The sequence below is a fragment of the Poecilia mexicana genome, unplaced genomic scaffold, assembly GCF_051168715.1.
Source record: "Poecilia mexicana isolate PSO_F unplaced genomic scaffold, ASM5116871v1 scaffold_2, whole genome shotgun sequence".
In the NCBI taxonomy this organism is placed as follows: domain Eukaryota; kingdom Metazoa; phylum Chordata; class Actinopteri; order Cyprinodontiformes; family Poeciliidae; genus Poecilia; species Poecilia mexicana.
In genome coordinates, this window is record NW_028263371.1 from 39351539 (window position 1) to 39376358 (window position 24820).

Below are 24820 nucleotides of genomic sequence, written 5' to 3' on the forward strand. Positions count from 1 at the left end.
TTTACCGTCTGTGTCTCACTGTACAAGATAAAAAAGTAAAGAGTCGATCCTTAACCACAACCTGCAGAAATACTGATAGAAACCAGCTGTGTGAAAAGGGTTGCTGATCCAACTTTGCTCACAAAACCATTTTCTTCCCCAACCTGATAGTAATGGTTGTTAATAATAATAATAATAATAATAATGATAATAACCACAATAATAAGAAGTTTCAGTTTTAGCTTAACGAGTGTTTTCTTGTCCTGCTGTTCAAATGGTTTTTCATAAAAAATGATCACAGAATCACATTTTTCAGTTAACATGAAATGCTACACAGTGCATACAGTCCTGAATAATCCCTTATTTCTTTACATTTTGGGCTCAGGGTTTTTAATCAGGTTTGCTTGGCATCTTTAAAAGTCGTCTATCTGAATATCAGACACAATTTCAGCTCATTGTTATCCAAATACTTGCACCTGACCATTTTCAGAAACAACTGATTTCAAGTTTAATAAGCTTCCCGACTTTGACCTGTCAGTTTCTCGCAGATTTAATGCACACGTTTCTTTTTAAGGTCCCAAACTGATCCAGGCTCAACATTTCACATTTTATTCATTAAAATAAAACTACCCCTCTGGGTCAAAGCCAAGCTTTTATTAGCTACACCCTTGAGAAACATTCGTGTGATGTTTATGGTCTTAATCTCTGGATAGCGTGCTCTTCAATGAAACACACTTAAAAAAAAAAAAAACAGCCATCACTTATAATTTAACAAATAAAGTTCACACTCTTACCTTTCTATTTACATTTACTTAGCTCATGTCAGCTCAACATTTCCTGTTTTGTAGTAAACATTTCTTTAGGAAATGTGACGTTATTATAGCTATAATCTTCTATCTAAATGTCTCCATTCAGAGTAGTTGTTAAATTCAACATAGTTACTGATCTTTATTCTATATTTTTTATCATTTTGTCTTACATAATGATGGCTTTATGTAAATTAAAATGGGAACCAGCAAATAATTTAAAAATGTGTTATGTATACTAAATGTCAGCCTTAAAAATCTGTGATATTTACCAAAGAGCCTTTTTATTTACATGGTATGCTACATTTATGCAATGTTTTACATGGGGTTTTTTTTCGTCACACATTTATTATACATTTGTGGCAATAGAGTAAAACTTGGGGTTTGTACATTTTATATATAAGCAATGTGTAAATCACTCTGCTCCATTCTTTGTTCTTTCAATTCAGATTCATTTTTTTGGGAAATGGAACGGGGAAAATCACCTAGAAACTAAAATATTTTCTGATACTTTCTTTTTTTCTTAGTATTTCTCCAGGACAAAACACCAAACTTTTCCAGATTTTAAAATTTAAGGCCAAGAGGGAAGCAGTATTCAGTCTGAACAATATCTGAAAGCCATTAAACAGTCTTCAAGAACAAGATCTGAACCCAGAGATCCATCATCATTTCGCTGATCATCGACTATGTAAGAGGTTTTCAGTAAAGAACACATTATTGGTGATAAATACTATTCTACATTTGTCAAATTGTTCTACTTGATCTTCGCTATAGATTGATCGAAAAGGTGTCGTGTGTCTTGAAAAACAAAAATCATTTCCATGAAAATGGTCAGGAACTGTTCTGAAACGAGAGAAAAATCAGCAAAGCTCCTCAGAAAAACTTATTTCAGAAAGTCTGAAGAAAGATTTGTAACATTTAAAAGACATTTAAAAGACAGCTTATCTCACTGGATCTAACACACCAAGGCATTAGGGATGATTCAAGTCTGTTTGCATAATACACTCAGCTAAATGCTGTACTTATGTTACCAAACACAGGCAAAGGTGAGCAAGACAACAACAGAGCAGGCTTAATATAAAAACACAAATATTCACGGGCCACTTCATTAGGTACATCTGTTTAATCGCTTTCTAACACAAACAGCAATTTAGTCAGTCACATGGCAGAATCAGAACATTTTAGAAATCCAAACGCAGAAGACTTTTGTTCAAAGGGATTTGGGTGACTTTGAATGTGCCATGGTTGTTTGTGTGGATATTTGATCTGCTGGGATTTTCACACGCAAACTTTTATGGTTTGTAGAGAAGGGTTCTTTTTTTTTTTTTTTTTTTTTTAATAGCCAATTAAAAAATTACTAAATCACTTGTTACAAGCAGATGAGCTACAGCAGCAGGGGACAAACACCTGCTGCTCCAGAAATTGGAGTGAACCACAGGAAAGTATGGATGATGGTGTGATTGATATTTCCTTGAGTACTTTAGTACTAAACAAGCACCTACACCAGGTTAATGTTCCATGATATAAACCTCGTAGTCACCCGTTACACTGTTGTTGTAACAGAAGATTTGCATAATGAACATGCAGAAGAGAAATCTGCACCGAAGGGAAAAGGAGGGATCCAGAACTAGCCAGGTGTACCTTATAAAGTGGCCAGTAGATTAACATGTCACAGTCTTATGCATGATGATGTTCAACATGCAATGACAAAAAAACGAAACACAAGAGCAGTAAACTAAAACCTACATTTTAAAAAAATGAGTTTAGTGAATGCGAGCAGCTAAAAGAGGAGCTCTTAAATCAGCATGCGGCTCCGGTGGACGGATGTTAGATGATGGGATGGCAGAACAAAAGCGGTGGGATGTGGCAGCAGAAGAACGTAGAAGTAAAAGTGCTGCTGTACCTGCTGACTCACCTTAGTCCAAGGGTGGGCCTTGATCTGGGGGAATTTGAACTCAGTGTAGTTGGGGTTCATCTCGCGGATCTGTTCTCGAGTTGGAGTACCGAGAACCTGAAAAGAAACAGCGGAGCGTTGTTAACCTCAACAGCCTTTTAGTCCTGGAATCTAAGTGCCGCTCGCTCAAACAGAGTGAGCTCAGCATGGCCGGCTGATTCTCACCTTAATAATTTCCACAAGCTGATCCACCCCACTGTCTCCAGGGAAGATTGGCTGTCCTAACAGCAGCTCTGCCAGGACGCAGCCAGCTGACCACACATCTGCAGGAGTTAGAGGGAGAGACAAGGAGGGGTCAATAATAAGAAAAACAGGTCAGACGCCACAACACACACACAGCCAGATCCCTAAGACTGGCTGGGTCAGCTGGGGTGGGCGTACCTATGCTGGAGGTGTAGTCAGTGGCACCAAAGATGAGCTCGGGGGCCCGGTAGTAGCGAGAGCAGATGTAGGACACGTTGGGCTCTCCACGGACCAGCTGCTTCGCGCTGCACACACAATAAAAGCACATCGTGGTCAGACTCACCACCCACTTCTGCCAAAAAGAGAGGAACATGAAACCAGTGTGATCAGAGTGTATTTATAGGCAAAGGGGCTAAACTGGGATTTGATGTGTGAAGTGGGGGGGGTGTGAGATTTTTTGCAAAGGGAGCAGAGCCCTCAGCAGACATGACGAAATAAGTGAAACAAGCCGACACATCCGTTCCCTAAAGACAGAATGGTAATCCTAGGTTCTTGATGCCCAGATCTTTAACGTAGATAAAAAAAAAAAAAACCCTCTTAGATGTTTCAAGATCTAAACTCAAAATCAGATTAATAAGTCGATTTTCTGGTCATTTGTGAGGTTTTCTGAGCCATTCAGACTTTCTGGTGTCCAAGTGAAAACGAGCTTAAAGGTAAACTGATGGCTGAGGTTTTATGCTAAAGAGGAGAATTATGACCAGTATAGGAACCGCAGACCATCACACTACCACCATGATGTAACCAGAGTGTTCTCTGGTTAGTTTCACACCAGATGTAAAAAGGTCCACTTCTGCCTTGTAACTATATTTCTAAAACAAATTGGAGCTTTAAAAAAAAAAAAAAAAAAAAAGGAAAAAAAAGTTTCTTTAGTGTTGTTTGGGTCAGCAAGGGTTTCACCACAGATTACATTTTTGCTCTCTCTCTCTCTGTTTCTAGTTAAATCATGAACATTAATTTTAATAGATCAATTAGGCCTGCAGTGATTTCTTCAGAGGCCTCCTCCTGGACAAATCACAAATTTGCTCTTGAAGTAATTTCAGTGAGAAAGTTGCCCACTGTTTCATATTTTCTCCACATGAGAATAAAGGCTCTTACTGCGGATTTGATGGCATCCCAAAGCTTCAGAAACAACATTTTAACACATTTCAGACTGATGGATGTGGGTCTCTTTGTTTCTGTTCTTAATTTGTTTAGACCAGGACATGAAGGTTTACATTTTTGAGATGTTTAAACATGCTTCATGTTGTCAGATGGGTTTTCTGTAAGTGATTTCTTTAAGTGACTTCATAATTGATGATTAATTGCATTTAATTAATGGGTCAACAAGGCGACTATTCACACTGGGAATCCTTTTTTTTTTATCATTTGAAAACTGCAATTTATGTGTTCTCTGGTTAAGATATTGCTTGGAGAAATTGAGATGTTTGTATTATGGAAACTGTAAAGGAAACAACTAGTTTCCATACTCTACTTTGTTTTTAACATACTTATTCAGATGTGGAATAAAGACCCCCCACCTCTCCAGTCACACCACTCATACCCAGCTTGACAGCTAAATTGTAACTAATGTGTTTTTCGTCTAATGACTTTATTACCATTTAGTCAGTAGCTTTTTCTTTTCTTTCCGTCCTCACCCTTTGCGTTTGCACTGGTGCATAATATCGTTTACATCTTGATTAGTTAAATTTTCACACACAGCACTTTGGTGCAGCTTGTGCATGTTAACAAAATGCTTTTTAAATTAAATTGACAGTGACAATTCAATCAGCCCAACAGAGCTGCGCTCAGTATGTACTTACACAGAGCAAGTCGGCACTGTGTGCTCAGCTGAGTGACAACAGCATTGTTGATTAGAGCAGCGTGCTGCACCCATCGACCCCCCACTTCATACATAAATGCCAATATGGCTCCGTGACTGCCTCCGTTGCCGACTCAGTGGCACATAACAGGCAGATCAATTTAAACCTTCTCACTGCCTCTGTAGTTTAACAAATGAGGCAGATGTGCGGCAATCAAGTCTAGCCTGAAAGTATTGTTAAAAGATATTTGTTGACACATTAGCAACATTGGAGCGCTGCTTACTTTTGGGTTGAGACAACAGATTGGGTTTCTTTGGTTAACTCTGTATCTTTGTTGTTTTTTGTTGTTTTTTTCCTACAGCGCAGTCTACTCTGTTTCAGACCTGTTAATTCAGTGGACGCGCCGATTAACCTGCATCCATGTTAACAGCATGACTGCGTCTCACCTGCCAAAGTCGCAGAGCTTGAGGACAGCCGTCTCTGGGTCGAGCAGCAGATTCTGGGGCTTAATGTCCCGATGGCAGATCCCAAACGAATGGATGTAAGCCAGGCTCCTGAACAGCTGGTACATGTACAACTACGCAGGGAAGAAGACAAGCAGATGGGTCACAACTGCAGAACAAGCAGCCACCTGACATTACAAGGTTTATAGCAGGTAAAAAAACACACACAGGGATGTTATTTCAGTCCGGTCAAACACAGGACATTTTATTATCCTGTCACGCTGCCTTTTTTAAAGGAACACTGTTAACTGTGCCTTGCAGAGATAAAACAGGACGGGTTTCATCAATTGCAAAGTTGCAGCTGCAGTCAATGTCAATCAACTAATGTTGAATGAAAGAAAATGTGGACATTTACCAGCTTAAATAGAAAAAAACGGAATAAAAAGTTTTTAAAAAACCATGACAAGATAGATCTATCTTTGCTAATTTTGCTACATGTGATCTTAGCAGTATTTTCTGTTACACAAATAATTTTGAACCAAAGCAGAAGTAAAACACATAAATGATGGTACACAATACCTACAAACGATTTAAAGGCTCGACTCTAAACAACACAATGTTCCACTTATTTCCTGTATTTTATCTATTTTTGCATGTTTAACCAATGTGTGTTCTTAGGGAAGTATCACTTTGTTTATATCAGGCTAATTAAGAAATCAGCTGGTAACCAGGTCTAGAGAAAAACAAATACGTTTTGATTTTTAGATCACTAGAAAAATACACACAGCTGCACAGCCGTGTCTTATCCAAAGTCAAATGGTGATTCAAGTAAATCACATAATTTTAGGCCAAATCATGTGTTTTATATTTAAAGCCCCTGATCTCAAAGTATCTCTTAAATGGAGTTAGATTAAACATTTCTGCAAGACCAAGAGTCATCTTGGCCTGAAACAAAAAACAGAATCCACTAAGATTCAAATATGAACATAGCAGTAAAAGAAAATTGATGCTAAGAATAAATGATTATAATAAAATTACCAAATAATAAAGGAAAAAGTCAGAAAAAAAATCCAACTCTGGTTTGAGATCTCCCCTTCAGAGTCTCTGAAAACCAACGACGTCTGCCTCTTCCTGCCATAATGGTAATAAAATCCCAGACTCGGTTATATTTACCTTAACATAAACCATGGGCAGCGTCTGTTTGGCTCGGCTGTAGTGTCTGGCCACTCTGTAGACGGTCTCGGGAACGTAGTCCAAAACCAGATTCAAATACACCTCGTCTTTCTGTTGAAGAGAAGACAAAACAAGGACACTCGAGTTAAAACTCACAATCAGAAAAACCAAACAGACATTAGCGATGTGTATCGACAATATAAAATCATATCCAGGCTCATCTCAGTTGCCTGTTAAATTTTTCAGTGCGTTATCCGTCTCTTTTGCCTTTTACAAGCCGATAAAACAGATTTTAATATCCTATACGAGAATCCATTGCATCTTCCTGAGGGACAGAAACCATCCGGGCGTGAGTCACAACGGCCGGAGCTTCACCAGCGGCCACAGGCAGTGACATCATTTCTTTGCTTCCTGGTTAGAATGAAGCAAGTCTTGGAGGGCAGACGGTTCTCCACCCAGTTATTGTCACACTTCCTTTTTCCGCTGAGTGCGACATCAGCTGCTCAAAACCGAGCCATCGGACCATTAATGGAGACTAATAAATAAAAACTACAAATTATGACTCAGAAATGGAACAGTTGGAGACGGGACAGCAGAGGTCTCCATTTTCCTATTTACCGTCTAAATGCTGAAACACTGAAATCATGACTGAAACAATTCCTCTGAGGTCAGAAACGACGTCACGTTTCATCCCTTCATAGCTTAAGTGACTCAACTCGACTCGCAACGCTTTTGTGACGCTTAAATATTTATTGTGGGTAAGGATCTACATTTCAAGACAAAATATTGCAGAAATTAGCTAAATAAAATATATTACTCATGAACTGAAAACCAATGCAACCTGTGCAGCCCCTGTCCGAGTAATCTGCTTCAGCTGATGCATTTCTGCCACCTTGTGGTAGAAGTAACGCATTACGGCTAGCATGTGAAACCAGACTTTTCATTATCGACGACGCTTTCAATATTTACAGACAAGAGAGACATACGGACGTAAACATAAGATGATTTTATTTACTGGAATTACACTAGAATAAGTATTTGAAACTTCGGCAATCTCTCATCCCTTATCGAGTGAGGGAATAAATTAAAGTTTGACTTCCTATATTTAGCTCTGTGCTTTAAAGATAACTTTCAGAGACTAATGTTTTAGGTTAGTTGATGGAAAAGTTTTTAACTCGACTGTAAGAGTTAAACCTCGGCTGAGCAGGTGGCATCACACAAATGGATGAGAAGCTGCACCAACCACTATAGTCGCCACCACAGTTATTTTTTTGGGAACGTCATTGTAAAGGTTAAGAAAAATATTAGCTATCTGTATGTTTGATTACATCCACATATTAATAAATCCCAAATTATTCTATATTTTAAAGTGAATCCTGGAAGCAGCTGATTTTATAAATAATTGAAATCGTAAATTACACTATTTTAACGATTATTGGGTCAGAAATCAACATTTGAACCAGTTTGACTACCAAGCTGCAAGACATTACGCAGTCAGGTAATCTTAGTAACATGTCTAGCTGTCAGAAAATTCTTAATGTAAAAAAAGCTACAGGAAAACAACCTGTAGGAACCCTGATGGATCTGTGGAAAGAAAGATTAATCTACAGAGACGCCAACATGTGATCTACATAGCTCAAAGAAATCTAACACTACTGTCTCTGTACTGGACATACATTTCTCCTCTCTGTGATTTCTACACAGAGCTCTGTGTTAAATAGACAGTAAATGAAATGAGATGAAGAGCCCAAGAACTCAGAGTCAAGACAACCTGTAGATTAACATTTTCCTACAATTATGTTCACACTTTGGCAGTCAGCGCTTCCCTTTCCCAGGCACACATGCACGTCTGCAGCCATTCCCTCCATTGATAACATTTGTGACGACTGGGGAGCCTTTTCCGCCTCCCGCTAGCGCCATCATTGCTATATTTAGCCTAGCAACAGCAATGACTCACTTCCTGCCTCACTGCAAAGCCACTTCCTTGGCTTCTTCCCAGAGGGATTGCCATGCAAAGCCCTGATTGGCTCCTTGTTAACTCCCAGCTAAATAATAAGGCATCTGATTTTGGGGAGAAAAATGCCCGCAGTCACCTGAACAACTGGGAAAGCTTGTTTTTTTTTTTTCCATCAATAATAATCTCCAGCTATACTTTACTAACGTTGTGCAGAGCTTATTTCAGCAGGTGTGGTTGTGCTTCATGTCATATGGACACGTTGGATAAATCAGTTCTCAGGAAGCAAATGGGAATCCATATGATAAGGAAAATGAGCACAGCAGTACATGTTAATGAGATCAAAAGGACAGGGAGAAGGAAGGACGATGAGTGAGTCTCCACTTTGCCACACACTAATGAAGATGCTTCCAATGTCGCACTTTGTGTGTAAGGATAAATCACTAAACATGAGCAGAGGACACAGTTTGCCTCACACTGTCGTTTACTTGCCTAAGTTAATCTTGTGCCAACTCTACTGGCTTTCTAGACCTCGACTAACCAGAGGTGGTGCTGCTCATTCGCATTCTGTCTGCCAACATCTGGGTTTCTGGAGTAAGAGCTGAGAAAGAGCTGTGGTCTTCTGAAAGCCACAAACGGATTAATCACATCTACCGTGACATGTAGGAGTAATGTGGTGTGACCGGAGGAAATAAGAACAGTTGCATGGTAGCGAAGGTGGCTCGGGGTCTGGCAATAGGAAGGTCGAAAATTTCCCCCGCTGCATATCAAAGTGTCAATATTTACAGTTCAGCTCAAATGAGAGAAGCTTGATAAATTTGGGTTTATAGCAATTTTTACCAACATGCCCAGCCAGAGTTCTGACTTAAATTAAATAAGGAAACAGGATGAGGCGCTAAAGATTAGAGTGATGGTAAGGAAGCCTCCATTCTGGTCAACAAAATCCTAATGAAACATTTTTTTTACTTTATGTTTTTTTATGTTTATCTTACTTGGCTCGATAAATGGAACAAACATTCTGCAGATATATTTTCTAGGTGACAGATGTTCTAACCTGATGTGTAATAAGCCCATTACTACCATGACTCAGTCTCTTTATGACTCAGTATGACTTTAGTCCTTCAATAAACATAAAACATTGCTCCATCCTTATGAGCTAAACATACTTGCATAGCTGATAATTCTATTTAAAAATGTGCCAGTTCTTCTAAATAGGCTGACAAAATAAGCTTTTACTAGTTGTGGGCAACATGACGCCATTAGATCGGGAAGGATTAGAACATGCCGACGATCTGCCAAAGCAGCGAGACGGTAAGTGGCACTGAATGTTCAACGCTCTTGCTCAAATTAATAAATTTTACTTTCCTGCTCTTCCTGTCCTTGTGAGGTAGGGATTAAATGGTTACTGGTTTGAGATGTTTGTCCTGGAAATGGACCTTTCAGATGTTTCTCTTTGGAGACGAGCAGAAGGCAGGGCTATTTCAAACACCAAAAAGCAAGAGTTTAATGTTGAGAATTTTCGTACCAGTACATCCCCATTATCTCACCGGAGTGCCCTTTACCCAAGTGATCGTTGTTGTTTACCTCTTAATGCTGGGATTATAAAAATCTGATCGCTTGTACTTGAAACATGCTGCTAAAAGTATTTTCATTATGCACTTTTGCACATGAGAGAGAGTTGAGATGTGTGATTGTGAGCTGCTCTGCACTCTTAGCTACACTGCAATGATTAATTTGAGGCAGATAACGTTAAGGGCGACCGTTCCACTCGAATGCCGCATTAAAACTTCATATTCTCAGGAGGTAAAAGTCAAGCAACTATTTGCTTACAGCCCACGCTATTTGGAACAGCGGCCTTCATTTTAGATAGTCTTATACAAGAGGTTAAAGGGTAAAAGCTGAAGCACACCATGTGCTCCGGGCCTGCCACATGTCAGTAATTGCATAAGACTACCTGTCCACATAATGACAGCTGTGGCAGCTGTAGTTGCGTGTCTGACAGCTGCCTCCCTGAAAGATGCATCCAGTGTGAACTCTCACTCCATGATTCGGGGTCTTCTTATTAAAGACCCTTCCATCCATCAGCCTGTCTGTAACTTTCCATCCATCGTCTAAGCACTGACTTTACCTTTCGCCTCCTTCATGAGCCCTCCCTTCTTTTTCCCTGCTCACTCTAGGCTCTATGGGTGGTAAATCCTCATACCAACAACATGGTGCCAGTCTCCATAATTAGCCAAGTGACACGATGAGAGGGGATAGAAGGGGGTAGGGGGGGATAAACGAGCAGGAAAGGCAACACGGTAGAACTGAATGTAAGCAGGAATTTTATGGATGTGATGACAAAATCAATTTGAGATAAAAAAAAAAAAAAAAAAAAAAGAAGGTCTTTTTAAGTGTTACATGGAGAGCGGCCGTTTGTTTCTGGTAGCCCAACAGTCTCTGGAAATAAATGATTAGCCATGAATTCCCAGAGGTCACTGAGCACATGAGGTAAGAGGAAGCACTGAGGTGGAGTTTAAAGAATAGAGGGGACAGCTTGAGTAATCTATAATTAACCAACAACCCCTGATCTTACAAAGTTATGCCTCCTCGCCCCATTCCCACCCAACCACCTCAGTCAGCTTTCTTCACACCAAAACTCAACTCAAACCCAAACCCCATAATCCTTTCCTTTAACTTTGGTAGGTGTGCTGCAGAGAGCATTCCGGGTTGCGATGTCATGGGTATAGTCCCCACAGCGTGTGTGCCAAGCCCATGTGTGTCTATATTTGACACGCAGACCTCGGCGGGCCTGTTTGTCAGCCGGCTGAATGACACCTTCCAGCCTCTCAGTCTCCAGGAGACCCCCGACAGGTCGACAGAAATAGAAAGCAAGACAAAGAGGTGACTTTCCTGTCCTGATGGACGCGATCTGCTGTTGGATTTGTCAAATGCACTGCCAGTCAGACACACAACAATTCTAATCGACATAGAGAAAGTAATCAATTAAAAGCTTCAACAACATGTATTTTCCCTGAAAATTAGCACCAGAAGATAAAAGGTCAGTTTTTGATTTTTTTTTTTTTTTGTTTGTTTTTGTTTTAAAGCGCAGGTAAATAAAAGCATAGCAAGTCCACTTTTCAAACTGGTTGCATTAGGACTAATAATATTCAGAGTTTATGTTTTTAGCATATAGATACAGAGATATTGTTAGTTGGCTAATACATTGTTTAATACGTTATCTTCCAAAAGCATTTATACTCTAAATTTTTCCCATTTTGTCACTTGACTCTAAGTTGCCTACTGACCTGTGTGTGTGTGTGTGTGCGTGCGTGCGTGCGTGTGTGTGTTTGTAATACTTTGTGGGGACGATTTTCCTGACATATACTACGTTGTGGGGACCAATTGCTCCTTGTGGGGACCGGAGCCTGGTCCCCACAAGGGGAAACCCTGTTTATGGGTCAGGGGTCAGAGTTAGGTCTAAGGTATGAATTGAGTTTTGGTTAGGGTTAGGTATGTGATGGTTAGGGTTAGGAAAAGGGTAAAGGTAAGGTTTAGGCTGTAGAAATGAATGGAAGTCAATGGAAAGTCCCCACAAAGATAGCCAGACAAGCGTGTGTGTGTGTGTGTGTGTGTGTGCGTGTGTGTGTGTGTGTGTGTGTGTGGATTTGTGAGAGCATCGGGGTGAATCAGGTCAACATGACTAGAAAAGGCCTTTCTCCTCCCTGAGCGGTGCATCTCTGCAGTAGGGCTGTTGTAAACGAATATTTTAGTAATCGAGTAATCTATCGATTATTCTTACGATTAATCGAGTAATCGGATAAAAAAATTATAAAATGAAATATTGGTAAATCTGGCATAATACCGGTGTTACTATCAGATATCAATATCAGTCCAATTTTTCATATTTGAGCATCCCTAACAGTTGCTTTTTTGTAGTTTAGAAAACTAACCTGTAACAATAATAGCTCACTTTCTAAGTTAACCAGAAGAAAAGTTATAGAAAAATCTGAAATTATATTGAATGTAATAACAAAGAGGCAGGCTCACAAATATGCTTATAAAAAATGTCTACAATCCAGCTTTTAGTTTATGTATTCATCTTAAGTGAGTTTAATAGATTAATTAAACTCACCTTGCCACCTAACCTGTCACGCTTTGGGTTTGAAAATACGGGAAATGCCGCCTGGAGTGGGAGGAGAGGGCGAATGAACGAACATGGGGTGGAGGGGAGGAAATAGACCAGCGGACTGACGAACCGTTAGACCGGGGGACGAACACGGGGGGAAGCAATACGGGATATTTACGACACCTTCACTGGTCACACTCAGAAACTCATCTACCAGCCATGTACGATGCGCTCCGCCACCCGTTTCTTCAGACCGGGATATGAAATTTATTGTGCGGTTCGTCGGTAAAGCTACATTTACACGGTAAGCATCAGCTACTCAGTCGCCCGCCCTGTTCAGTCTATCCTCACCTCAGCGCTCTTCCCGCCGTTCGCTTTCAACCAGCAGCCCCGGAGGAGAAATGCTGCCGTACTCCAGGCATTCCCCCAGTCATTTTAAGGATGCTTATTGGTTCCCCAAAAACGATAAAAAGTCGGGCATTATCATCAATCCATAAAATCCCCACGGGCCAATCTTGAAGATTGGACTTTATGCCGCTGAGACTTAGCTTTTGTCAACAACTCAGAGGCGGAAGTGAGAGCTCCGCGCAACGCAAATGAAGTCCCGGCCGGAACACGGTGCGCTAACTAATAAAACATAAATTAACGAAGCTTCGAGGCAGGTAAATTTTCCTCGAGGAATTTTAGTAATCGAGGTACTCGAACCATTCGAGGAATCGTTTCAGCCCTACTCTGCAGCTCCTCCAGTTATCAGGGATCACTTGGCTGTTTTTCCGATCAAAGCTATCCTTGTCGAGCCAGTCTGTCTAGATGAGCGGCTACGTTTTGGAATGTTTGCTGTTGTGCCACGCTCTTTCCGTTTTCAGACGGTTCATTAAGCAGTGCTCAACGTCCTCCCTGGCCTGTCTGCTTTGGCCGTTCATGATGCCGACTGTCCAATAATGTCTGACAAACCTCAGAGTCGCTCACAGAACAGGCAGATTCACACTAAGATTCAATGAAATAAAGTAAACTTTTATTTAATAGAAAACTACTATAGATAACTGGTTGTTCTGCACGTCATTTAGAGTTGGATGAGTAAAGGGGGCTGAATACATAACTCATGCCAGTTTCAGAGTTTTATTTGTCAAATATTGTGAAAACCATGTCTCCCTTTTTTTCCACTTCAGGGAAAATAATCCACCACAAAAGGTAGCAATAAAATACACTGCGGTCTGTTGTAGCGTAGCTGAATGCCAACAAGTTTTAGCGGTGACTATACTTCTGAAAATCACTGAATGTTAAAGATGTGTCCCATTTCTAAAAGAGCACATTTTGAAGTAAACAAATAAAAAATTAAATCAGAAAGTATATTTTAGTGGACTTTAATGCACACTAATAAGAACAGTAGAAACCATCTTAGCACCATCACAGAAGCTTATATCTACAGTTTTTCTTATTTTCTCTCTAGGAGCTACAGCCAATTAGCAAATAATTCAGTTATATTCCACATAAAAATCCAAGAATACTGAATAAACCACGAATAGGCAGGTGTTCACTGAATAGCTAATGACAACAGAATAAAACGACAAGTAGAGGAGATACTTTTCAATGTCCTGAAATCTTCAGAAGTATATATTAAAACCAACTATGGCAAATTCCTTGACTCCTCGAAGAAGAAGCATGCATATGAGTTGTGTTCGCCAACAACTCTGACAGCTACAGGAGGCTACAGACGTGCTTCCCCTCTATGGATCCAACAGACATATCAAACCAGCTTCTTCAACCAGATGAATGGGAGCTGAAATGTTCATCTCTGACTGACCTTGTCTCCACTGGAGTAGAAGAAGTAGCGCAGGCGGACAATGTTGCAGTGGTCCAGCTTCCTCATGATCTGCAGCTCACGATTCTGAGAATAAGAAATAAAACCGTTTTAATGATAACGAATCAGCATGAAGTATCAGGCTTGTTACTTTAATATGTCTTTGGGAAGGTCTGCAGTTTTCAGTTAAACCAGAAATACTCGGCAATAATTTATTTTATGGATAACTACGCAACACAGAGATGGAGCTGTTATATGCCATTGCAGTAGAGTTGAGGTATATACGCAATAACCTTTATGAAAAACTATAAACCCACAAGATACAACATCAGAGAAATGTGCCAGCCAGCAATAGTAGCATACGATGGCAATTGGTTAGCACAGAAGACAATTCTGAGGAGAAGTGCTTCAACAAAGAGAAGCCAACTGGATTCAAAATGTAATCACTGGGTGATTGGGGTATCCCCACAGAAAGTAACTGTACACTCAGAGCATTTCCAAGTGAGGACAAAAATTTAAAATAATAGAAAAAGCGCCAACAGCTCCTTTGCAGATCATACTTTTAGCACAAATCTCCATTTTCCTCTCCTCCTTCCTCCCTTTAATCTCAGGGCTTTGTGGTGGCTTGATCTAAAGTGCTTGTATAACCTTTGCAGGCTGAGAACCCCAGTGCGGAAAAACCCCCACAAATGCAGGGTGGTCGGATTCAGAGAAAACAACCCAAAGACCACACGAGGAAGCTTAGAGCATGAACGAGGTCAGAATCCGGCCGGTTGCATAAAAATCCAGCTTTGATGTCGGAGTCGTATGCAACGGAGCATTTGGCCTGCTGGTTGCTGGGAGACGCATAATAATATCTGAAACTTTATTGATAGTAGTCTTGTATACATGTGAGACTTTGATTCCAACAACAATCTCTAGTGGATTGAAATAACTAAGAGGGTTTTCTCTGCGTTTGTGTTATAAAGTGTCGCAGGACATTTTCACCCACAAGTAGAAGAAACAAACATGGCGTCATTTCATCAGTATTACATGGATGACTAAATGAACAAGGAAATATCTGAGTCCAGACCTAAAGCAATAACTGTTTAAATATAGGGTAGGGTAAAATTGACTTTATGGAAATTTATCACAATATTTTGTGGCACTGTTGTGATAGTAAAAAATATAAAAGAAAAAAAAATAGTTACTTATTTTTTAGGTAACTGAATGGTTGTGACTGAATGTCTGCATTCATAGTGCCACCGACAAATATTCTTTGTGAAAAACTGCCATTTGAAATAGGCTTTATTATAACATTTACCTAAAGAAGTGTGTTTTATGTCTCTAAACTGCCCATATTAAATGTATTTAAAATGTTCAAATTTACTGATATGTTTTCATGCTCTTGTGAGTCAGTGAAGAGCATAATAAAATAATATTTCTGGGGTTTCTAAACATCATTAATTAGAATTTATTGAGACAACGATAAATAAAAATTCTCATCATAAGAAATCTTTTACGATAAATGATAAACAATATGATAAACCACTAATATCACAAATATGGTTCTTACAGATTTTTTATGTCAAAATCTTCCAGAAACAAATTTCCATTTCTCTCAGGGTTGGATGAACAGATGGATATACTAATGATAGGATGGACAGATTAAAAAAGGCATTAAGTCTTGAAATAGAAATACAGGTGCTGGTCATAAAATTAGAATATTGTGTTAAAGTTCATTATTTTCCATAATGTCATGATAAAAATTAAATTGTCATATATTTTAGATTCATTGCACACCAACTGAAATATTTCAGGTCTTTTATTGTTTTAATTTTGATGATTTTGGCAAACAGCTCATGAAAACCCAAAATCCCTGTCTCAAAAAATTAGAATATTATGAAAAGGTTCTCTGAACGAGCAATAAAAATAATCATCTGAATCAACAAAGTAACTCTAAACACCTGAAAAAGATTCCTGAGGCCTTTAAAAACTCCCAGCCTGGTTCATTACTCAAAACCGTAATCATGGGTCAGACTGCTGACCTGACTGCTGTCCAGAAGGCCATCACTGACATCCTCAAGCAAGAGGGTGAGAAACAGAAAGAAATTTCTGAACGAATCGGCTGTTTGCAGAGTGTTATATCAAGGCACCTCAGTGGGAAGTCAGTAGGAAGGAAAAAGTGTGGCAGAAAACGCTGCACAACGAGAAGAGGTGACCGGACCCTGAGGAAGATTGTGGAGAAGGGCCGATTCCAGACCTTGGGGGAAGCAGTGGACTGAGTCTGGAGTAGAAACATCCAGAGCCACTGTGCACAGGCGTGTGCAGGAAATGGGCTACAGGTGCCGCATTCCCCAGGTCAAAGGTCAAGCCACTTTTGAACCAGAAACGGCGGCAGAAGCGCCTGACCTGGGCTACAGAGAAGCAGCACTTTGGACCACTGTTGTTCAGTGGTCCAAAGTACTTTTTTCGGATGAAAGCAAACTTTGCATGTCATTCGGAAATCAAAGTGCCAGACTCTGGAGGAAGACTGGGGAGAAGGAAATGCCAAAATGCCAGAAGTCCAGTGTCAAGTACCCACAGTCAGTGATGGTCTGGGTGCCATGTCAGCTGCTGGTGTTGGTCCACTGTGTTTTATCAAGGGCAGGATCAATGCAGCAGCTATCAGAAGATTTTGGAGCACTTCATGCTTCCATCTGCTGAAAAGTTTTATGGAGATGAAAATTTAATTTGGTCTGGAATCGGCCCTTCTCCACAATCTTCCTCAGGGTCCGGTCACCTCTTCTCGTTGTGTAGCGTTTTCTGCCACACTTTTTCCTTCCTACTGACTTCCCACTGAGGTGCCTTGATATAACACTCTGCAAACAGCCGATTCGTTCAGAAATTTCTTTCTGTTTCTCACCCTCTTGCTTGAGGATGTCAGTGATGGCCTTCTGGACAGCAGTCAGGTCAGCAGTCTGACCCATGATTACGGTTTTGAGTAATGCACCAGGCTGGGAGTTTTTAAAGGCCTCAGGAATCTTTTTCAGGTGTTTAGAGTTACTTTGTTGATTCAGATGATTATTTTTATTGCTCGTTCAGAGAACCTTTTCATAATATTCTAATTTTTTGAGACAGGGATTTTGGGTTTTCATGAGCTGTTTGCCAAAATCATCAAAATTAAAACAATAAAAGACCTGAAATATTTCAGTTGGTGTGCAATGAATCTAAAATATATGACAATTTAATCTTTATCATGACATTATGGAAAATAATGAACTTTATCACAATATTCTAATTTTATGACCAGCACCTGTATGTCTTGTTTTAGTTTTCCATACTAATCCAGACGCGGGACACATTTCATCAAAATTCATAGTTTTCCAGACTGCATAAGAACTCTGCATTTAATCAGAATAAATCAAAAACAAATCGAGTTTCAAGTTAGTGCTAAATCAGAGAAGAGATATCAAAGATGCTGCTTCAAATCAGGATTGGAGCCGTCTCAGTCAGTTTTTCCTTCATAGTTCATCTTTTGTATTGGTCTTCTTTGTGTCAGCAGCAAAGCATTGAAGAGCGTACCATAGCTCAGCAGCCTTGCATAGATAATACTCTGAGTCACTTACAAGCAGACTTAAATTGTCTATAGCCCCCTCCATCCCGCCTCCTGTCTTTCTGACTACGACCAACCCACTCAGAACCCCCCACTACTCCCACCACGACGTGACATCACTGCACATAGGTCACAGACCAGACATCGAACTATTGTGTTCTGCAGCCAACGCCCTCGTCTTCTTGCACTGGACTGTCCCGGGGTGTGTCTTTGTCTGCGTGAGCATGTGTGTGTGCATTATGTGCGGAGGGGTGATGGTAGCATATGGAGGAGGAGCAGGAAGACTGTTGAGTAAAGCCCAGCTCAGCTCTTGTTGTACTGCAGTCTGTCCTCCTGACCCGTCGTCCACCAGAGTCTCAGCAGCGCAGACACAGAGTGGCACAAATGGGAGACGAAGCCGGTGGAAACTGGAGGGGGAAAAAAATGCCCTAATTGCAGGCTGCTAAGGGGTGCTACAGCTGAGCACTTCATGATGCTGATGGGACAAAACCACATCTAGTAGACTGAGCACATAGACCCAAAGCTTATCACCTACACAAACATACTTCAATTTCCTCTTCTGCTTAAGGATTAAACTGAATGCAGCCACAAAATAACTTGAGGGCATCATTTTTTAATACTGTGACTAAAACCTTAAGCATTTCATTTGGTGGTAATAAAGCATCCCACATAGTCATTCGTCTGTTTTTAAATCTATATACCGGTATTTTTTCTGAAGCCCCCAAAAGAGACAGCTAATGCATTTACTGTCCCACATTGTGTTAAGAGTTGAATTAATTAAACAGTTTTCTATCAATGAGACTGATGGGTCAATACCATCTATGGTATGTGACAGATTCTCATTGGCCAAGACCAGCAAGTTCTGGATTTCTTAATCCACTAACGCAATGGCTGATAATAATAATAATAATAATAATAATAATAATAAAAAGACAATTTAATTTCCATTTTATGCTTAAATGTATTAAACTACGGTTTAGAGACATTCAACCCCAATCGTATTAATTTAACTATCAATTATTTCTATGTTCTCTTTCTCCTTCCAGGCTTATCTGAAAGTTTTATAATCCAGTTTAAGTGAATAAAAACAGCTCTTGGTAGGACGGTTGGAAAAAATATATATTTTCAGTGCTGCTCCAATATCTTCTTGTAATACAGTTGAATCAACTTACAAAGAATAAAAATCTGTATCAGCATTACAAACAAACAGCTTCTGATCTCCTGCTTAAATTTAAAAGAAGAGGAAAAACTTCTTAAAAAGCAGAGTGCTGCACTTTGTATCACATCAAAGTAAAAGTAATGGATATTAATGCATTTCCTGGGAAACTATTTTATGTCTGTTGCACATTAATGAACATTTGGGTTTCCATTAAGTATTTACAGCAGCCTCAAAATAACTTGCAGCTTCTGCCCTGGGTGTGATGAAGAAATGCATCTGCAGCCAGGCTCAGAAATGCAATTTTTCCTCATTTCAAACAATCGCATCAAGGGCCTGATGAGGCATTGATCAGATTTCCTGAACTTCAGCTGACCTGGGAGCTAACAGCAAACGCCATTGTTCATTAATGTTGCCAAAGACTAGCTGCCACCACTGATGCTCCAGCTCTTAGTGAGCATTCTGATGTGAGCATCCATTTTCCAATAGGCTGATATGCGATCCCTCAAATGGGAATAGGAGATGGAGCCTATCCCATAATGCACCACAAGCAGACTGTAACCCCCACCAGAACCGTCTCACACTTTGTCTCATCAGCTTCACCCTAATGCAGATCCCACTCATGTGATTACTTCGGCTTTGTTCGCACGTAAGTGGGGGGGGAAAAAAAAAAAAAAACTTTTTAGTCTCGCATGGCAAACAAAAATAAATTGTCAATGAGAAAAAACAAAAATAAAACGTGGGGGAAAAACACTTCTGTAAGATTAATCTGAAGGTGATGGGTTCTGTTTGTGTGTGAAACTTGGTGTGCACACTATAGCGCATGCTTGACAGTCATGTGAAGAGTCTTAGCTCTCATTTGCCTCATATTTCCTCACCAGCTGTTGGCGAGGAGGACAGGGCTGAGTGAGTAGAAGGAAAGGGGGATTCAGAGAGCCAGGAGGGGTGGAGGGCTGATGCAGAGGGTCTGCTTAACATTGGAAACTATACAATACAACAGCATGTGATCTTCAGCTGATCACTGGCCTGCTTCAAGAAGCAACCCACTAACCACAGGCTCACAGAAAGCAGGATATGACTTCATCACAGCCAGTATGCAGAGTCACAAGGAGCGTGCGTGCGTCTCTGAGAAGCGCTGTGAATTCAGCAGCAGATGGTCGACCTCCATATCATTAAGTGACATCATTCTTCTTGTCTGGTTTCAGAGTGTGCTGCACTCGCACAAACCCTCAGAAAGGTTAAAAATAGGCCACGGCTCCGCGGAGGCGTTCAGCTGAACCGGTTGGCTTAAAGCGCCACAGGATTCAGCTAAATTTTAACAGCTACCGTGGCAAATGGAGCTGCAGGTTGGAAAACCTCGGACAGAGCAGTGAGCGCAGATCTACGCCGAGGAGCCGGAGAGGGGAAAAAAAAGGAACAAAGAAATATCTTATATCCATGGTAAAATCAGTAAATTGAATGTTTTTGGAAAATTTCTAATTGTTTCCAGTGTTGTCGTTCTGTTATGTTAAGGTGTAAACTGTTCTGGTAAAACGCATTATAGGACAAAATGTGCCTCCTTTGAACACTATAAAAACAAAAACAAATGATTCCCTCAGTTATTCCCACCAAATATTTACTGGCAGCTGCTGTTTTCAGTCACATTTTTATGGTTAAAATTATCCCATCTCAAAAGCAGTTTAAAACTGTTGACTCACTTATTTAGGTATTTTTAAGGTTTCAAGCAGTTGGTCAGTTGCGTCACTCAGTTTTTGTTCTCTATCTTTATTTTTTTTAAAAAACACCCAAATTTTAATTATTGCATCTTTTAAATGGGGATTGAGAGTTTCTGTTAACATCCCTCTAAAAACAGATTCAAAATTGAATTCAGGTTTGGGCTTTGACTGGACCATTTTAAAACATGAATATCCTTTTATCTAAACTAGTCATTTGTAGCTGTGGTGGCGTGTTTAGGGTCGTTTTTTAAAGATGAAGACGAACCTTCACCTCAGTCTCTACTTTTTTTTGTAGCTTCTAACAGGTTTTCTTCGAGTTTCATCGATCATCTAACACTTTATTACTTCTAACTAGCGTCATTATAACTGCTGAAGAAAATCTGTCAGGCTCCTGAACAAATAAATATTAAAAAGTTAATGTTTGTTAGAGAGAGAGAAAAAAAATCTCCTGGCAATTCCAAACACACAAAAAATACACTCCTTTGACACACATAAGCAATTGTGTTAAACGCACAATGTTTTCTTTGTTGTTTTCTCTGGTTTTGGATGTTTTTTTTTTTAAATCTCCCTGTAAGTGTAAAAGATCAGCATATTCACATTAACACAGCAAGTGTTTGTGTTGGACATGTTGTGCAAGATGGAAAGAAAACATCATGACTAAAGTTAAACCCGAGAGGATGTTTGCACATCCTGCTTTCCTTTGCCTTTTTGTGTGCACATCTTTCATGCATGTCTCACCTTAAACCTCTTATCTTGTAGGACCTTCTTTATCGCCACTAGTTCCCCAGAGTCGCAGAGTTTTGCTTGGTACACGACGCCGAAGGATCCGTTGCCAATGACCTTTGTGTCTGTGTAGCTGACCTCCTGTGGCCTGTCAGGGCCTTGGCCAGGAGTGGCCACTACTGTCGTTACCTTGCTGCCGTCTTTGTCTCCTGCAGAAGGACACAAATGGACATGCGGGAGTTTATGACACAGTGGTGAAGCTTTTACAGAGAGCAAAGAAAGAATATGACGGCTTAGATATGAGAGACAGAATGAAGAAAAAAAAGATTTATTTTAAACAGATTCTGTGACAAAACCTTATGTTACACAAGAACTAAGTCTTTGAGAACAACATCAGCGTTCATGAAGAACCACTGGATGCTGTTGACCTATTTTAATATCGGACAGTCTGCAGAGCCCTTTTTCATGTCAGTGATGCATGATTTGCTGGCTGCCATCACACATTCTCTCCAGTACTCTGATTGGTAAAGATACCAAAACTGTCAAGAACATTGTTTGGCTATTTCAAACGCATAGTAAGCTACATTTCTGAATTTTTCATTACATGTTCTGATGTTTTCCATCATTTCACAACAATTCTTAATAAATTCATGATAACCACCACTCATTTTCTGATCGCTTCTGATTAATTCAGGCAGTTTATAGTATTTTTCTGAGCTGAGCCATATTATTGCTAAAGAGAAAAAAAAACATAATTCCTTAAATTGTTACATGTGTAAGGAGCAGGTAGAAAACCAAATGACAAGAGACAAACAAATAGCATGAATGAAGAAGTGAGCACTTGAAAAATAAGTGGATGTTGAGGAAAACCTGGATCCTGGAGCTGTTACAGGTTATATCAGCTGTTGTTATGGTTACAGCTCCAGAAGAGGACATTGGTGGGTATGAAAGTAATGAACCTAATGATGGTGATGTAGGATGATCTTCGACGGACTTTAAGATTAACATTATGAAGTTGGAGGGCTAGTGTAGCTCAGACTCCACAGTAGGGCCGCACGAAATGGCTGAAAACTTGTCACAAGATAAGCGTTTCATAGCAGACAATGGATAATTATTTGTTTTTTGTTTTAAATATCTGAAATGCTGCCAAACTGGTGGTGTGACATTTCCAGTTTTATCCACAGTTTTCACACCATGCTGTTTTTTGGGGGGGGGGTTTCTAAGCAGTTATGAGGCACGGTGGCGAAACCTGAAACTGCTGGTGGGCAAGTTACTCAACAGGTTGTTGCTAAGTAACCAAAGAGTGAGTGAGTTAGTTGATGCCACCAACCTTACTTGGCTTGCTGTGAGAGGTTGAGCAGCTAAAGCCTTTCCTCTGCCTACATTTCCCAAAATGCTGCAAGGTTCTGGATCGGAGTTCAGTGAATATTCTATACAATAAATATTCTACCAGATGTATCCTCTATTGATTTTGATCACGTGTCTATTGTGATAGATAGATAGAGCTTTATGGTAACTTCTTACAGTTTCAAGTGACGTAACATATTGGTAAATAAAAGTGGTATGATGTCACACTTGTATCTTCACTGTATCTATACTGTACTGTGTAAAGTACAGTATAAAATGTCAGAGGTCTCCACAACAACCACTGTTAAATAAAGACAAATTTAGAGCAGGAGTACATTCTCCAATAAGTTTTAAAAATGTCCTGCCTCAGACACTACCAGGCCTTCCAGTTTGGCAGCTTTAAAGTTTTCACGAAGACTGTAACATCAATAAAAATACCAGGAATCCAAGTCGGTCGTTCCAGATTTCACACGAACTTTGACCAGCTATCTTCTGAGTACAGAGTACAGTCAATATCTGACTGGTGATGAAATGGATCAGCCATAAGGCTCGTTAGCTTGAAATACAACACTGACCTCTGACATTACAGGCACGCCTCGCATACATTTCACCCGACTGTTTTCTGCTGGAAAGAAAACGGCACCCAACTGAAGTAGTCGCCATTAGACATAGTCCAAGTTTGACTTTAACACTTCAATAGCAAAACTGAGATGAGAACTGGAACATAAAGTCAGCAGCTTCAGTTCTTTACAGGTTTGAGTCTTCTGAGAGGTGCTTTATAATCCTGAGGAGACCCGTTTAACTTCAGAATTACCTGAGAGATCTGGAAACATTCAGGTGCTCTTCGATGTTTGTCTTTCTCTGCCAAATCAAACCTATGGAAAAAGCATCCAGTGGGATGCATGACTCTCTAGGCAATTAAGTTTCCACTCAAAAATAATGAGTCAGGCCACTGATGGAAGAAAGTAAAAGTATTGCTGGCAGCTCATACCGGCAGATAAAGGGAGGACAAACTGATCAGGATGCTGACTCAAGCATCCACAGAAGAAATCAAAGAGGAACAAATATTATGTGAGGAAAGTCTTTAATTGGATATAAAACAAATGTTGGGAGAAGACTGACAAACACATGGACTGGTAGAGTCAAACTGAAATAAAGTCAACATATTAAAACCTTTACACCCCTTGTCCACTAATGACAGTAACCACAGAACAAAGTTGTCTAGTAGGTGTGAAGCGGTGGGCAGCACAAGCAGTTATTCATTAAAACTAATGACGTTTGTGTCACTAACGAGCTTTGCGATTTGTGCTAACAACGTGTGGTCATGGGATGTGAGCACCTTGCCTCATTTAGAAAGAGGGGGAAAAAAAATCAGGGGGTTTTCCCCCCTCGTTTGTCCACAGTACACAGCTGACTGACAGCTTACAGATGGCACAGAGGCTGCACTACTCTTATGCTCTTTACAACCAAAGGAAACTCTGCATTGTATATCTGAACAAACAGCAGGAGAATTACCACTTAAGAACTTTTCTAAAATGACTCCTTAAAACTGAGGCATTGCATTAAACTTTAAACAGGCAAATGCTGAAGTTACAATCATGGTCCTCTTCTATGTCTCACCACAAAGACCCAACCACAAAGCCAGTTTGTGTAATAGTGTGATTTGTTGGAGATAAGTCCATCAGTGCCCAGGCCCACTTGAAGTCCACCCCCACCTACAAATAGGGCTGGTACTGCACACATAGATCATTCAGAAACCTCTTTTCACTACAAGCAGATTCAACTGGTTTTCTTTAATTGAATATATAAACCAACAACTTTTACATTTCAAACAGTGCCATTTATGTTGTGTGTAGGTTGTGTGTAATACCATTATGGTGATGATGTATTTGTAAAAGATTGTGTCATTTTCCATCTTAAATTTGGCTGAGAAAGCGTAGAACTAAAAAAGAAAATTGAGGAGTTCCCAATATTTTATTGGTCTCTGGCCTCCAGCTCCTGACGAAAGTGGTTCTTTACTCAGGCCCAGCCAAGAGATAACACCG

At 40.0% G+C, this 24820-nt stretch overlaps 1 protein-coding gene across 2 annotated transcripts in view; it reads right to left on the bottom strand.

The window, feature by feature from the left end:
• The window catches only part of gsk3ba (glycogen synthase kinase 3 beta, genome duplicate a), a 39884-nt gene that overhangs the window by 4839 nt on the left and 10225 nt on the right, over window positions 1-24820 (bottom strand). The window contains exons 2-8 of one of the 2 annotated variants that reach the window (XM_015003230.2): window positions 21444-21637; window positions 14264-14347; window positions 6398-6508; window positions 5228-5358; window positions 3121-3227; window positions 2905-3002; window positions 2689-2796 (exon numbers count right to left, since the gene is read on the bottom strand). In XM_015003230.2, coding sequence (XP_014858716.2) covers window positions 2689-2796; window positions 2905-3002; window positions 3121-3227; window positions 5228-5358; window positions 6398-6508; window positions 14264-14347; window positions 21444-21637 — 833 coding nt within the window. The remainder of the gene's footprint in view (window positions 1-2688; window positions 2797-2904; window positions 3003-3120; window positions 3228-5227; window positions 5359-6397; window positions 6509-14263; window positions 14348-21443; window positions 21638-24820) is intronic. The other variant, XM_015003231.2, reaches the window with a different exon arrangement.